A 14,640-nucleotide genomic window follows, 5' to 3' on the forward strand; every position below is an offset into this window, starting at 1 on the left:
CAAATTGTTTTTTTGTTTTTTTTTAGTTTAGAAAAATGTATTAGTTTACAAATTAAAGCCAAATCACAATTTGAAATAATTGTAAAAACATTATTTTTTTATAGTCTCTTTTAATGAGGTTGAGTAAAAAAAAAAAAAAAACTTCAACTGATGAAGTGATGCTGAAATGAGAAACACTTTACAATGTACACACACCCTCAGCTAACATTATCTTAGTAATCTTACAAGACCAATTATTTGTTTTTCATCTTTAATTTCCATCATAAAATATTACTGGAGCTTGAACTGAAAACTCAGTTATTTTCACGGAATTCCCAGAATCACATGGAAAAAAAGTCATTTCTCCCAATGTGATTGGACATAGAGGCCATTTTATAATGGGTCTTCAAGATGGGTTTCCTCTGTCAGTAACCTGCGTCTGCATGCATTCTGAGTCCCCAAACACCATGCTATGTCCCTGGTGAAAAAAATCGAATTCAAATTCATAGACGTGTCTCACTGGAATTCCTGCACCCTGTCCTCGTTTTACACACTTCTCCCACACACTGAGGTCAACCATGAAGCAGCACATAAGGGACTTAACCATGTTTGTGTTGGAGGGAAGGAACGTTTGGTTCGGTCCTTTCGCTTTAGTGCTGCCTCTGAAGTTGACTGAGAGACTGCCCCATTCCCCGTCTTAATATTTCCGCATCTAAGGAAATGATTCGTATGTAATTATAAGGATATTCCCATCATTTCAATTGTCAGCCTTTTTTCAACCGGAAGCACACTTCAAATGAATTAATTTGATGAATTGAACAAGTATCTCACGCAACCATGATCACACTCGTGCACAATCCGAAACACTGTCACAATTTCCCTTCATCTCTGTCAGCCGTCTTTCCCATGTGTTAATATAGAGTAAGCCACAATGACCACAGATGACCTGTGATTGGTCTATTGGTTGCTTGTCCTCTAAGAGCCTATCAGCTCGACTTTATGAATGACCCATCTGGAGATGTGTGTAGCTGTTTATGTGTACATGAGTCCAAACTTGAGCCGTCCTAGTGCATCTGACATCCGACAGCCAGTGCATTCAATTAACACCTGATTTCTCCTGCTTGCATGCAGTTCGGCAGAACATTTCATCTCTAGGTGTCGCTAACCGAAATCAAGGTAGGGTACATTTTTCAACTTGGATAAAATTTCCTTTTGACTCACAGAACAATTTTTAGACTGCTATAAGAGTGAAACAGATCCAGCAGAAGTTTGCTGACAGCTAGTCTTTTTTTGTACATTTGTTGTATACTGACTCATTCCAGATGTTCTTTTTGCTTTTTCTCTTTCACGTGCGAGTTTCTGACATTTCTGAAAGCTGTGAGATTTTTGAGCAATCAGCTTTTCTAAGAAACGAGACATAAAGACACTCGAAGATGATTTAAAGCCCTCCATTTTAATTAGGAATGGCGCTCTCTCTTGGGCCCTCTCAATCTTTTTTTCAGCCCTGCTAGGGAGTTTTCATGGCTGTTTTAAGTATACTAATTCAAGTTAATACATTGCGCAGAAGAGAAACATCATGCAAACAGAAGGCCTGAATAAACAGTGCTTTTGATTGAATTGGGGGTTGGAGGTTAGGAAAGGACACAGTGCTCATAGAAACTTGGGTTGATTTGTGAATGCATGATAAGCTGATAACTTTGGGATTGTTCTGAGCCCTGTTGTTCTGCTGTTGTGTCGGACTGGCAGCGGGACGTAGGGATCTAAGCCTTATGTGCTCTCACACAAGAAGCCTGGGAAGCACAAATGCGCTAATGCCAGCTGAGCATTTTCTGCCAGCAATTGCAGGCTTTTTCTTTTCCAGAGCCGCTGAAAACTTCCAAACCACAACAGCTGCAAGGAAGGGATGGAACGTGCACTGTGCACATTTTTGTCTATTTTTATCATTCATGACAAAAAAACGGGATTTAAATAGTCTGCATTCTTTCAACTTCATTCTTTTGGTATGAACATTGATGTTCATAATATAATTTGGGGTTTCTGTTGATTTAATGTTTTCATTTGATTTATTTTGTCTTTATTTTGTCCAGTAGCTCCTCAAGTTGCTTTGTCAACCGTTCCTTCTGTACAAGTTGCAAACAGTAAGAGAGGTAGGAGGACTCGATTCATATCCTCTCACTACTGTGTCAGTGTATGTCATCCGAATTACCCCCACCACCATCCCCTGAATGAATCCAGAGTGAGTCCTGTACTTGCAGAACACCTATCTATCCCTGACCTTACTTTTCCCGCTTTCCGTAGTATCAAGATGTACCATTAAAAAGATAATGATTTTATTGTGTTTACTTTATTTTTTGATTTGTTCGTTAATTAACTCCATCCTGAATCAACATCCCGAACTGTCCCGAATGCTTTTGGGACTTCGAAATTCGAGGAGGCAAAGCTTTTACTTGATGAATCAGAAGGGGAAGCATCATGTTGACTCTGTCGGATTAATGTGTTGTATAAAGTCAATGTTGTTGATCCGAGTTTGGATGAGAACATTGAATCTGATATAACTCCACAGTGGCTCACAGGCGAGAAGCCTGTCAATTTTTTTTTTGTTAAAGTGGGCCCTCTAAAACATTTTTCAGACAATGATTGACATATCCAGGCAGCTTTAGAGATCGCTTTTCAGGAGATATGTCTGTCTCGACTCCTCCAGTCGGGGGACAGGGGAAAAGGCTGCTGAGGAGGTCTGACCTCAATCCAGATGTTGATAATGAGAATCCCTCCATTTCTCCCGAGAGCCCTGGAATCATCTTAGGAGGGAAGGACACAGAGGCTTTATGAACGGGAAGATGTGTCAGACCCGTCGAAGTGAGGGTTCTGGCCAGTTGGTTGACCTGGCAAGTGTCCCTGGCAGGTCAGGGCGCCACTTTGTTATGTTATGCCAAGAGCAGCATCCGTGCATTGAGATTCAACTTCACTTTGAAACTAGGACAGACTCCTTGCGGGTCCTGGATACACGTTGTTTGGTTTCTTTGGAGGCTGTGGGGAAATAGATAGGAAGTTATTTCTGATTTGGTTGAGCTATTTCTCATTTTGGAGCTGACAGAATCAATACTGAAAAAAGTGCTTTGTCTTTCATTTTTATGGCAGTAGTTCTGTGGAGAGGATACCGTTTGTGTACCCATTTTCGACCTGAGAGGCTTTGTTATTTTGGGGGCATCGAAAATAGAAGCCATTGTTTTCTTCTCATGTTTGAAAGTTCCAGCTCCTTCACTACAACACCCTTCCATCACTTGTTTCAGACAACTCTCCATGAGCAATAGAATATACATTCTGTAGATGTAAATTTCAAATTGCACTCGCGCTCTGTCGAGGTTGAAAATTACATCTACTCGTGTTTGATTTCCATGTGGCATTCCTATTTTTATTTTCCTCTCCATTGCTGTGGTCTGCTCGAGGCGAACTCTCTAATAACAACACCGCTTCTCCATTCATCTTAAGGTGATCGTACATCTAACACCGCTGGCTGCATCCATGGCAGTGCCTGCCACCCTACCGCTGTTTCAGACCATCCAAACCTCGCATGCCATGGTGCCCCTCTTCTGCAGCGCCGCCGCGACTCGCACACACTTACCCTAAACACAGCCACATCTCTCTCCCCTTTTTGCAAGACTGCGAATGCTTCAGTCACTCCAATCGCTGCAGTTACATCGAGGTGCTAAACACCGTCATTTGCGTGAGCTGTAAGCACAACACTAGAGGGCAGCACTGCCAACTGTGCAAGCTTGGATACTACCGCAATGCCTCAGCAGAGCTGGACGATGAGAATGTTTGCATAGGTCAGTCCTCCAGCACTCCCATCCACCAACGCACATCACACACCCTCCCAAAATCTGGCCTAGAAAGGCCTTCCCTTTCTATTGCTCCATCATCCTTCATCTCTTCCTTCACTCCCTTCTCAGTGTCTGTCAATCTCTCTGTCATCACCCGAGTCTCTTCACGCATGCTTGTGTGAGTCAGCAACGTCACGTTGAACCACATCCCTCCGATATTTGACCACAAAATCAGCAAGTATCTGACAAAATGATCCATGGCAGATTATATTATTTGACACCGTGTCAGGAAAAATTGGCATGTTTATTCGTTTTTCACGAGTTCACACTTACATAGAATTAAATAGAGTAAAGGTTACGCGTACTTGGTGCGCTGTCCGAGGGGAGGGCTCCGATCTGGGAATTTGACCCGAACCTAGAGTGCTCCCCCATCCCAGGTTGGGATAGGAATAGTTAGAAGTGAGGAGATGGGGTGCTGGAAAACTGTCATAGAACAGAGGTAAGTCTGCTGTATATATACCTCCTGATGCTAATTGAGTGGATTAACTGGATGAGCTCCTCTCAAACTTTGTTAATAAAACATCATTTTTGTATATTTATTACAAAGCTCAGAAAGGAAAAAGTACAAGAACAAGAAAAGTCAAAGAAAAACTAAAAGACAGACTATTAAGTCAGAAAGGTGTCATTGTGAGACAGAGGTGATGTCTGCCTTCACGTTTCTGCTGTGAGGTGTCTGGGAGGGCTGGCACCCTCAGAAAAAGGTGCTGCGTGCTGCATATGTCACTCTGGGAAAGAAGCAGCAAGAGAAAGATGAGAGCGGGAGAGGTGTCTGGGAGCAGGTCACGGCTGTGTGACTTACACAGACATCTTTAGGTGTTACAGGTCACAGACTCTGACCTCCACCTCAACCCAGCAAATTCTGTACTCAATGGAGGGCCACCGAGCTGTCAAAATATGTGAGAAGTGCATCTTGGGAGAGGTCTGTGTTAGTGTTTTAGCAAAGCATTAATAATTAATAAGTATTAATGTCTTCTACTTACTGTAGAAATCTGCTCTGTAGAAAAACCTTAAAGGGATAGTTCACTTTGAAATGAATTTTTGATATGTTTTAGCTTACCTCAAGGGCATCCAAGATGTTGGTGTCTTTGTTTCCACAGTATTTTCAATTTTGATATTTTTTGGTCAAACCGTTGTTGTCTATCAGTCATATAATGCAGGTTTAGGGGGTCCTCCCTCAGTTCACTGTGAAGATCTTAACATATTTAGATATACAGGAAATTGCAATGGAAGATGATTTTGATATATCTAAATATGTTTAGTGAAAAGGTAAAATTTCCAGCGCAAGCGATCACTTCCAGCGCATGCGCAGACCGAAGCGCCCCCGTGCCGTCAGATCAGTTGGACATGGCTGTGGTTACACGAGGTAAAAACGATATAAATACTGTTCGTTTTCTCACACAAACCGCTCGTTTCGTGTCTTAGGCCATCAATGTGTACTTACATTTATGAGTCATTAAATCATGTTTAATTTGGACTTCTCTGTGCATGCCCTTTGAGGTGAACTGAGGGAGGACCCCCTAAACCTCCATTATATGACTGATAGACAACAACGGTTTGACCGAAAAGTATCAAAATTGAAAATACTGTGGAAAAAGTGAATTATCCCTTTAAGGCTATATTCACACATATAGAGAGTTCTGTTGTGCTGGGCATACTGGGGAATTTATACTAAAAAGAAGTAGCCGGATTTCTTAAGGTCAAATGTTAGTAGGGGGGATCCATGACCTTGAGCATTTACTTGGAGGGGGTTTTATTTAGTATCTAATTTTAAAATTATGCAAGTGTAATGTGTTACAAATGCTGTTTCATGTTGACTTTCAATGACGTTTCCTGTAGGATCAAAGGATTTAATTATGAGATTATTTTAAGAAATTATCAGTATTTGACTTTAATGCACTTACCGCAAACAAATTGGCTAATCAGGAACCCTACACCACGTGTCTCTGTCTTTCTTTTTCTCTTTGTATGTTCCTTCCCTTCATGCCACTCATTTTAGTGCTAACCTAAATATAGAAATATTTTCATAAAATTATTCATAATGCACAGTCTGTTATAGTCTGCATCGCCCTACACTTTTGCATAATGGGACTTCCAAGACATTATACATTCACAAACATACGTTTTCCTCACTAAAGTAAATGGCATTTTTTTTCCATTTTTCACCCTCACTCATCTTCCCCAGCTGATGCTTCTCATTATATTTCCTTGAAATGGAAGATGTAAGGTAAATATTCAGCTATACGGGTTATAAATCTGTCCTTTGTAGAATAGCAATGTGCATGAAGGATGCAGCAGAGGCCCATTTTGAGCAAAAATGCTACTTTTTGTGTAGAAAACAGGGACTTTATTCATGAGCTGATGTGAGAGGCTGAAGACCACAGACCCCATCTCTCCACTGTGTGTATGTGTGTGTCTTGTTTCTACAGACTGTAATTGTAATCCCTTTGGCTCAGACACTGATCGCTGTAATGGCACAGGATATTGTAAATGTAAGGAGGGAACGACAGGGGCTAAGTGCGATGAGTGTCTACAAGGATATTTGTGGGACAATGGCTGCAAATGTAAGTAGAACCTCCAACCAAACCTGCAGCTTCAGTCCCTTGCTCTGTTTTCCATCTCTCTCCCTTCTCCCTTCTCTCCCTCTATTTTCTCTGTTTGCTGCTGCTTTTTTTGGCTTACCCGGGAATGAGCAGCTTGGTTTGCTTACAGCACTTGGGAACAACCAAAAAAACTTGGACTGACTTCCATCCGAGGCTCAGTCACACCTGTTATGGTGCCTTGTTAGTGGTTTAACTGCAGATTTAATTTTGAGGGAAATATTATCATAATTTATCAGAATTGTTTTTATTAATAGTATTACTGTAGAATTCTTCTCAAGCACAGAGATAAATCATGCAAACAAATCCCATGCATGTGCATTTGTGCAGATGAATGCAGACAGCTGAGCTAATATTTGAAGTGAGCACAACATTTGACGCCTGCGCTGTGTTCTCTGGCTGTTTGCTGTTATGGCCACATTATGATCGTTGGTTCTCTCTCTTGGCTCCAAGTGTTGCGGTTGAAACGATCTGTAGGTCAAGCATTGATTTGTATTCTTCAATGGGCTCCCGGCATCAAAGGTCAACATTTACCAAAGCCTCAGATAACACAAAGGGATTTTAGCTGTAATAATGTAAGATGGACAGTCCAGCAAATGTGTACTGTATGTTGAGTTCAAAGCGGCTTTGAATGTAACAGTACGAGGCTGGTTTAGTGTGAGAAGCAGAAATTCACACCATCACATGTCACAAGATTAAAGTAAACCATGCAGAGAGTTTGGTACAAGTGGTGACATGTGGCAAATGCACTCCCATTACTGTCTCTTCTAGAAGATCGAAGAGAAATAAAGAGACATGTTCTTTATACACATCCATCTCCCACCAGCTTGAAGATGCATTATCATGTGACTGTTTCAGTCAATGGTATGCACTACGGTAAAGCCACCATAACCATTTTAATTTGATGTTGTCATCAACACAGACGCTTTTTTGTTAGATGTCCTAGATAAGAGATTTAAGTTTGTTGCATTCGTCTCATTAAAAGTCCCAAAGGCCAAAATATGTGTGATAAATGTAATCTAACGCTCGTTTTCCTGATCCCGTCCATCTGCATGCAGATTTCAATATGCAATTAAAGCTCAAATCTTTCTTCAAATAAGCCTTTTCTTCCCAGCGCACCATGCAATCTACTGCTGTTCTCAATAAATATTATCCCTCTTATCAAAAGCAAACCCAATTAATGGCTCAATTTATTCTTTTATTAAGGTTTATTTACATTCAAGAAAAGTATGAATGCAGAAATGGAGGCTGAGCACATTTTTCCTTGTTGTGAGTGCACATGCTTTAAACATAAACAGACCTTCTGTTGCTCTCTCAAAATAGGTTCTCGTATTTATTAGATAAAAACGCCGCCTTGTGCCTGGGCTCTAGAGAGCGTGAGGTAGGATATAGAGGTTAAACAGTTTGTAGGATATGAGAGATACATTCTCAACCAACAGCAGAGTAAATAGTTTCCAAACCCCCCTTCTTTTGGAAGGTAAAGGCTTTGTTTGCACCCATACCAGCTATAAATCACTGACGGGGCTCTTCTTGCCTCAGCAACTTTTTCTGGTCATCAGGGGATATCAAACTGAGGAGACAGAAAGAGTTGAACTCTTAGGGTGAAGCAAAAAGACCAAAACTCTTGAGAGATTATCTACAAAACTGCCTCTTTTAAGTCTCTCTTTAGATGAAGCACAAGAACACGTTTGCCAAAGGCCACAGTTGTGGAAAAGGTAATCGATCAATTTGCTCTTTCCCGCAAAGAGGAGTTGTTCTAAAAGTCTTTCCACAGACACAATCAACTCATTATCTCTTACCTCTTTCTGTACAGTTTGGTAAGAGGCAACATTGATGTCTCAATTGCAAAGAGTCAATATGCCCTACACATCTTTTTAAAATAAGATTACTTTATAAAAGGAAACATCGTGTCTATAAAAGAGCATTGGGCAACGTGGAGATTTACAAAGATTGAATCAATAAAGCATCTTTTATAAACAAGCCTCTATTTTAAAACAGCTGTTTTTCATCCTTTGATGCATAATTTCTTTAATTTTTCTTATGGGCAGGCTAGATAAGTTAAACATGTGCTTGGAAAAGGACAGTTGATTGTCATTTCATGACCACATTAGAGCCCCAAAAGTAAAACATACTGGTCTAAATTTATATTTTGATTATTTTAAGAAAAAAAAAACTAGATTAACTTATTAACCTACTGCGATCTGTTATATAAACAATTTATTTGTGAAGAGAGAGCAATAGAACAAAAGAAGCATATGATGTAACATTCCCTTTTACTGACCTGGTAATGTTTATGATTACAATTAATTTATTGTCATAATCATTTCTTAACATTTAGATAAACACACATAATTGTTATTTCCATTACAATTAAATTGTAGTATGGAAGCTTGTTTCCGCTACAGAATGAAAAATAAAAAAAGGTAATTGAGACTTTTTATCTCACAGTTCTGACTTTATTTCTCATAATTGCGAGTTTAGATCTCGCAATTCTGACTTTATCAGAATTACGAGATATGAAGTCAGAATTGCATGATATAAAGTCAGAATTGCGAGATATAGAGTCGGAATTGCGTGTTATAAAGTCAGAATTGAGTCATATAAAGTCAGAATTGCGTGATATAAAGTCGCAATTGCGTGTTATAAAGTCAGAATTGCATGATATAAAGTCAGAATTGCGAGATATAAAGTTGCAATTGCGTGTTATAAAGTCATAATTGCAAGAAATTAAGTCAGAATTGCAAGATATAAAGTCAGAATTGCCTGACAGTCGCAATTGTGTTATAAAGTCAGAATTGTGAGATATAAGGTCGCAATTGTGTGTTAAAAAGTCAGAAATGCATGATATAAAGTCAGAATTGCGAGATATAGACTTTTCTGAGGAGGAAAAAGTTAGTCTTTTTTCCCCTTAGAATAAGCCTGATAACTCACAATTGCGAGTTTATATCTCACAATTCTGAGAAAAGATGTCAGAATTTCGACATATAAAATTGCAATTATGTGTTATAAAGTTAGAATTGTGAGATGTAAAGTCGCAATTGTGAGAAAAAAGTCAGAATTGTGAGATAAATAGTTTTTTCTCAGAATTGCGACTTTATATCTCACAATTCTGACTTTTTATCACACAATTGTGACTTTATATCAAGCAATTCTGACTTCATATCTCGCAATTGTGAGATAAAAAGTCGCAATTATTTATTTTTTATTCAGGGTCTGCAACAAGCTACCATAGTATGGAGACCACACAAGACATGCAAGAAAAATAACAGTAAATTGTGTGCTTGATTTAGTAAATCGGAGGAACGAATAAGTAAATTGTGCGTAGAATTTAGCCTACTATTTTTTTCCTGCATATCATTTGCGGGGTTCCATAGATCAGTGTGCATCCAAACGTTAAGAAATGTATGATTTGCTTGTTTTTGTTCTAACAAATGCTAATGAGACTAATACTAATTGAACGCATTCAATCTATATGTGTGTTAATCACTGATAATTCAAATAGCTTGTTCATCTTGCAGGTCCAGTGTCTGAGTCTTGTTTTGTGGTACGAGTGTGGGTTTTCACTGGGGAACGATTGATCTGCATCGTAAAAAGACTCGGCAGTGATGAACAGGGGGAATTATGGACACAAACAGGGGCTCATTTTTCCCTGACTCAACCATAAAGCCCGTATCCACACAGGAGATGGAGAGAGAGAAGCTGGAGACCATGTAGTTCTGCCAGCTCCCTAATCAGCCTGTTATGACTGGGAGAGTTACACCTCCTCTCTCTATCATCCAGCACTTCCTGTCAGCTCAGTCCATCCCAAAATAGCTCGGTAACGGCCATTAAACAGATGCTGCAACGCACAAGTCCTCTCAGAACCATTCCTCGCAATATATTGATCAGTGTTTGTGCTTTAGATGATTCTTTTCCAATCAGCAGGTTTCCAGTGCTTTTCTAGCTTTGATGAAGATGTGCGAGGCATGGCTTGTTCAATGGTTTTTATTTGTCTATGTTGGTTTTGGTAGTTTGCACTGGCATTGGTTTGCCTGAAGCTTGCTCAACAGCTTGCATCTGAAGGGAGCAGGTCTGGCCTTGGCGTCCCTGTTGTTAAATATTGGGGATTTGTAGAAAACTATGCCATGTTAATGGTTTGGGTTAATGGCAGTGCTGAGGTCTCTTGAATGACATGTTTGTAGTACTTCAATTTTTTTCAAATAAGTTTTGAGGTGGCCGATGAGCAGGAATGCCAAGTAAACTTTTTGAGGGAAAACAAAATTATAATAATCGAAGCTGAAGAGTTTCTGTAAAACAAATGTCTATCAATATTTTTTTACTTATGATTTTCTATTATTAATGATATTAAGTTTTCTACTTGTGATTCATTTCAATCAATACTTTGCCTGCACTTTGTATTGACTATTTCTGTCTATTTTCAGCTATAGATGAATATATGATATCTCAGGATAGAGTTCTATGTAATCATAGAAGTGTTCATACTTGTTTGGGTGTAGCCTGTGTGTGTGTGTGTGTTTGTCTTCTGCTTACCCTTTTCCTCTCAATACCACAGCCCGGGTGTGTGACAATGAACTTCTGCGTTGCCAAAACGGTGGTGAGTGTATGAACAACATCCGTTGTCAGTGTCCTCCGGCGTACACCGGCCTGCTGTGTGAGAAACCGCGGTGTGAGAATGAGCCGGGCGGCTGCGGAGGGTCGTACTCGGGCCAGGCTTCTCTCCGCCCCCCTGTGCCGATCCTGCTTTTGCTGCTTTTCGTCCTGGGTCCCGTTCTCCTCTTGGAGATCTGCTGGGTCACAGTCCTTTGAGAGGCAGATCTCTGACTATCCTGCTTCTTCTGTATGAGCAGCGCACCGGACCCACCGACATTCGGCCGGCCATGTGGAATGTGCCCAAATATCAAAGCGAAATTTCAGAGGATGACAGACAAAATATAATAAATAAATACATCAACAAAAATAGCATTTCTAAAAATTGATTCAAAAAAAAAAAATCAAGGTGTTATTTATAGAATTTACCTGAGCATATGCTTTATGAAGCAAATAAGTGGAAGCAGAGACTTGAACCAAGCCATAATAGATACTCACTCCCCTAACAAAACGAGAGAGTGACAGGGATCGGAGCGGACAATACTCATCCCTTTCCTCCCTTTATCACCACGGCAACGGGAGCTGCGTTCAGCCAGCGGCATGTACAAGTAAAGCCAGCTGCCGCCCCTCACCTGAGCCATTCTGGGTATCGTGTTGGCTGTAGACTGCTTTCGGCTATTGTGACACAGAGCGATGGAAATCTGTCTGGATCGTGTGAACTGGACAATTACAAAAAAATAAATAAAGATAAAGCAGTAATAATATAGAAAAAGACTTGAGAAAAGAAGCATTCTTTGCTGTCAGTGCATTGTGGATACAAGGAAATCTATTGAGAATGTCACATTTGATCTGCTTTCAAATTGAGCTCGTCCCGCCAACACCCCCGACCCCACCCCTCGAAAATAAACTTTAGAGTGTCCTTTGTGTCAAGAGCCCCGTCCTTCCTACACCATGTGCTTTTGTGAATGTAATTCTGTAACCCTTGAGATATTTTTTTTCTCTTTCATATATATATATTTTTGGTTTCCTTTCAGTCTGTGTGATGTTTGTCACACTCATGTGGTACAACCCCCATCCTCCAAAAAATACGATTAAAAACTCTGACTTTGAAATGTGACAGACTGTTTGCTCAGGCCATGGTCAAAGATGTGTTTTCACCCAAATGATGAAGTGCTTAGACAGTCATCAGTGTATTTAATTTTTGTATTAAAACAGAAGTTATTTTCTTGACAGAGTAAAGATGATGTAGAGCATAAACGTTTTTGTATTATTGCTGAAATGTGTTTAAGGGCAATATTTTAGTGCGTTCAATCAAGGTGCAAACAGAAATATTCGATTACGTTTGTCTGAATTTTTATTTAATTTACACTTTTTTTCACTTTTCCTTCAGTTTGATTGTGACGTTTTCCTAAAGTATATTGGCAACGTGCTGGCATCAAAGAATATCAGTTTACATGCAGTATATATACTGAGATGTAAAAAAAGAAAATCACACCAAAGGACATTCTAAATGTTTTCTTGTTGCTTTAACACTGAAAAGTTTAAGTGAATAAAACTTTAAAAGGACTTTATGTTGTATTGTTTTATTGCAAAATGAAGACTCCCCTTTAATAAATAATCGCATATGTCTTTATATAACATGCATATAAATTGCATACTTTGCAGAACAGTGGAAAATGCTTTAAGCCTCAGAATTTTCTACACACCATTTATCTCAAATTCAATAGAGTAATGATTTGTTTCAGTGAAACGCATTATCGGATGGGCAAAATTAAATATTAACAGCTATTGATGTCTCTTTGAGAGCCTGTTTTATGGAGTTGGTTTTGCCTGTGACTAAACTGCCCATCTATCGTACAGGTTTGTTTTAAACAGAAAGTTTTACAGCCGTTTTCACGATTATAGAGTGTGTGACAACACAGGCCTGCTAAATGATTCATTTGGAAGGAGATGCTTCAGGAACGTTTGTCTTCATCTGCAGTGATACTTTAAAAACTGGATGCTGATTTATGAATCTTCATGTGTTGTGTATGTGTGTGTCTGCTTAGAAAACAAAAGAAAGTGATATTCACATTTATGTTCTTTATAAACCACAATCATCATTTTTTGTTTTTCATTTTGGACATTTGTGACCAAATTATAATAATCTATCAACTCTTTCCTTGCTTTACAACAGCCCATTCTCACCCCCAAGGCGTCACTTAACTGACGCCTTGGGAAGCATTTGGACATGCTTCAATATCTGACGCTTTAGGTGCCCTTTAGCGTCAGTTAGATGATGCCCTAGGATCGCGTGTACCCTACCCCCACCCCACACCTAAACCTAACCGCGTCCTCTAACTGACGCTTTCCTTTTGCGTCAGTTAGATGACGCCGTAGGATCGCGTCATGTAAGTGACGCTAAAGGGCGCCTAAAACGTCAAATATTGAAGCATGGTCAAAGGTGACGCCTTGGGGTGAGAATGCGTTGTTTACAATGTTACTTTAAGAAATGAATGGCTTATAATTGCACAGATTTTTTAAAGATTCAAATGTTTTTATTCAAAACTAAAATTTCAGTTCTGTTAAGAGTATTTTTAGAAAGGAACTTGCTTCAATTTGTTTTCATAATTGCCTTTTTTAAGGGGGATTAATCATTTAATTTGAAATATTCTTAATTTGAAACTGTTGAATCTCAAAGTAAATAGGTAGTTAATAGAAATTAATCTTAAACAATATATATATATTAACTGTACACCCTAACACAGATCAACTGGTCCAGAGACGCTTGTATTTCTTTACTGGCTGTGAAAACGAGTTCACAACATCACCTTGTGTACATTTGAGATATATAGGTTCAGAAATGCAACATTCCCTTTATCACATATGCAACGCCGACAAAGAGAATAAACAATTCAGTGCATCTACATACTCAGCAGATCCACTGTGTATTCAACAAATTCTTTGAACCAAGCCAACAGGCTCAGCCAAATCATCTGCATCGTTCCCATTGTTCTCTTCTATTTATAAGAGGAAAGATGTTGTAGATTATTTTCTAAAAAGATCTAGTGAGTGTTTTCATTTCTGCATTTTTCCCCTTAAAGCAACGTGTCATTTTTTCTAGCATCTGGAGTTAATCTGCCCTTGAACAAGGCGGTCTATTGATTTTTAAATCAGCTTTTCCATTTGTTAAGAAGTTCCACTTCAGTAAACATAATGATTTTTTTTACTTTAGGCACATCCAACTTTTTCATTGATAACAGGAATTAAAAACCGAGGATTCATTTAGCGTTGACCATTTCAGGGTTTTGATTTATGGTTTCCTACTCGGGGTAAGACCTTCAAAGTTACAAACACTTTTATTTTTTATCAGCTAATATCACATAGTAAAACTCATGGAAGTATTTAGATATTTGTGTTGCTAACCACTACAGAATATGTTTCTGGAAGACCCATCTGAAGTTGATAACAAAGGAGAAGAAGAACGCCAACACGCTTCGGTAAGATCATTATCCACCATTCAGCATCTCGCTTTTCTTCCCAGAACAAAAGCCCAACTTTGGCTCGCCATCTAAGTCCTTCTCCTGGAGGAGTCATGGGGATGTTGTTCCCTCTGC

General features: G+C 39.2%; 1 protein-coding gene across 8 annotated transcripts in view; it reads left to right on the forward strand.

Moving 5' to 3' along the window:
- The window catches only part of ntng1a (netrin g1a), a 90,564-nt gene extending 77,951 nt beyond the window's left edge, over positions 1-12,613 (forward strand). For 2 of the 8 annotated variants that reach the window (XM_039681267.2, XM_039681266.2), the window contains exons 6-8: positions 3,639-3,806; positions 6,287-6,421; positions 11,010-12,613. In XM_039681267.2, the coding sequence (XP_039537201.2) occupies positions 3,639-3,806; positions 6,287-6,421; positions 11,010-11,263 (557 nt within the window). In that variant the 3' untranslated portion in view covers positions 11,264-12,613. The other 6 variants (XM_039681269.2, XM_089125480.1, XM_039681270.2 and 3 more) reach the window with 6 other exon arrangements.
- Positions 12,614-14,640: the final 2,027 nt, after the last annotated feature.

Source organism: Pimephales promelas, chromosome 22 (genome assembly GCF_988280905.1).
Source record: "Pimephales promelas chromosome 22, fPimPro1.hap1.1, whole genome shotgun sequence".
Lineage (NCBI taxonomy): Eukaryota > Metazoa > Chordata > Actinopteri > Cypriniformes > Leuciscidae > Pimephales > Pimephales promelas.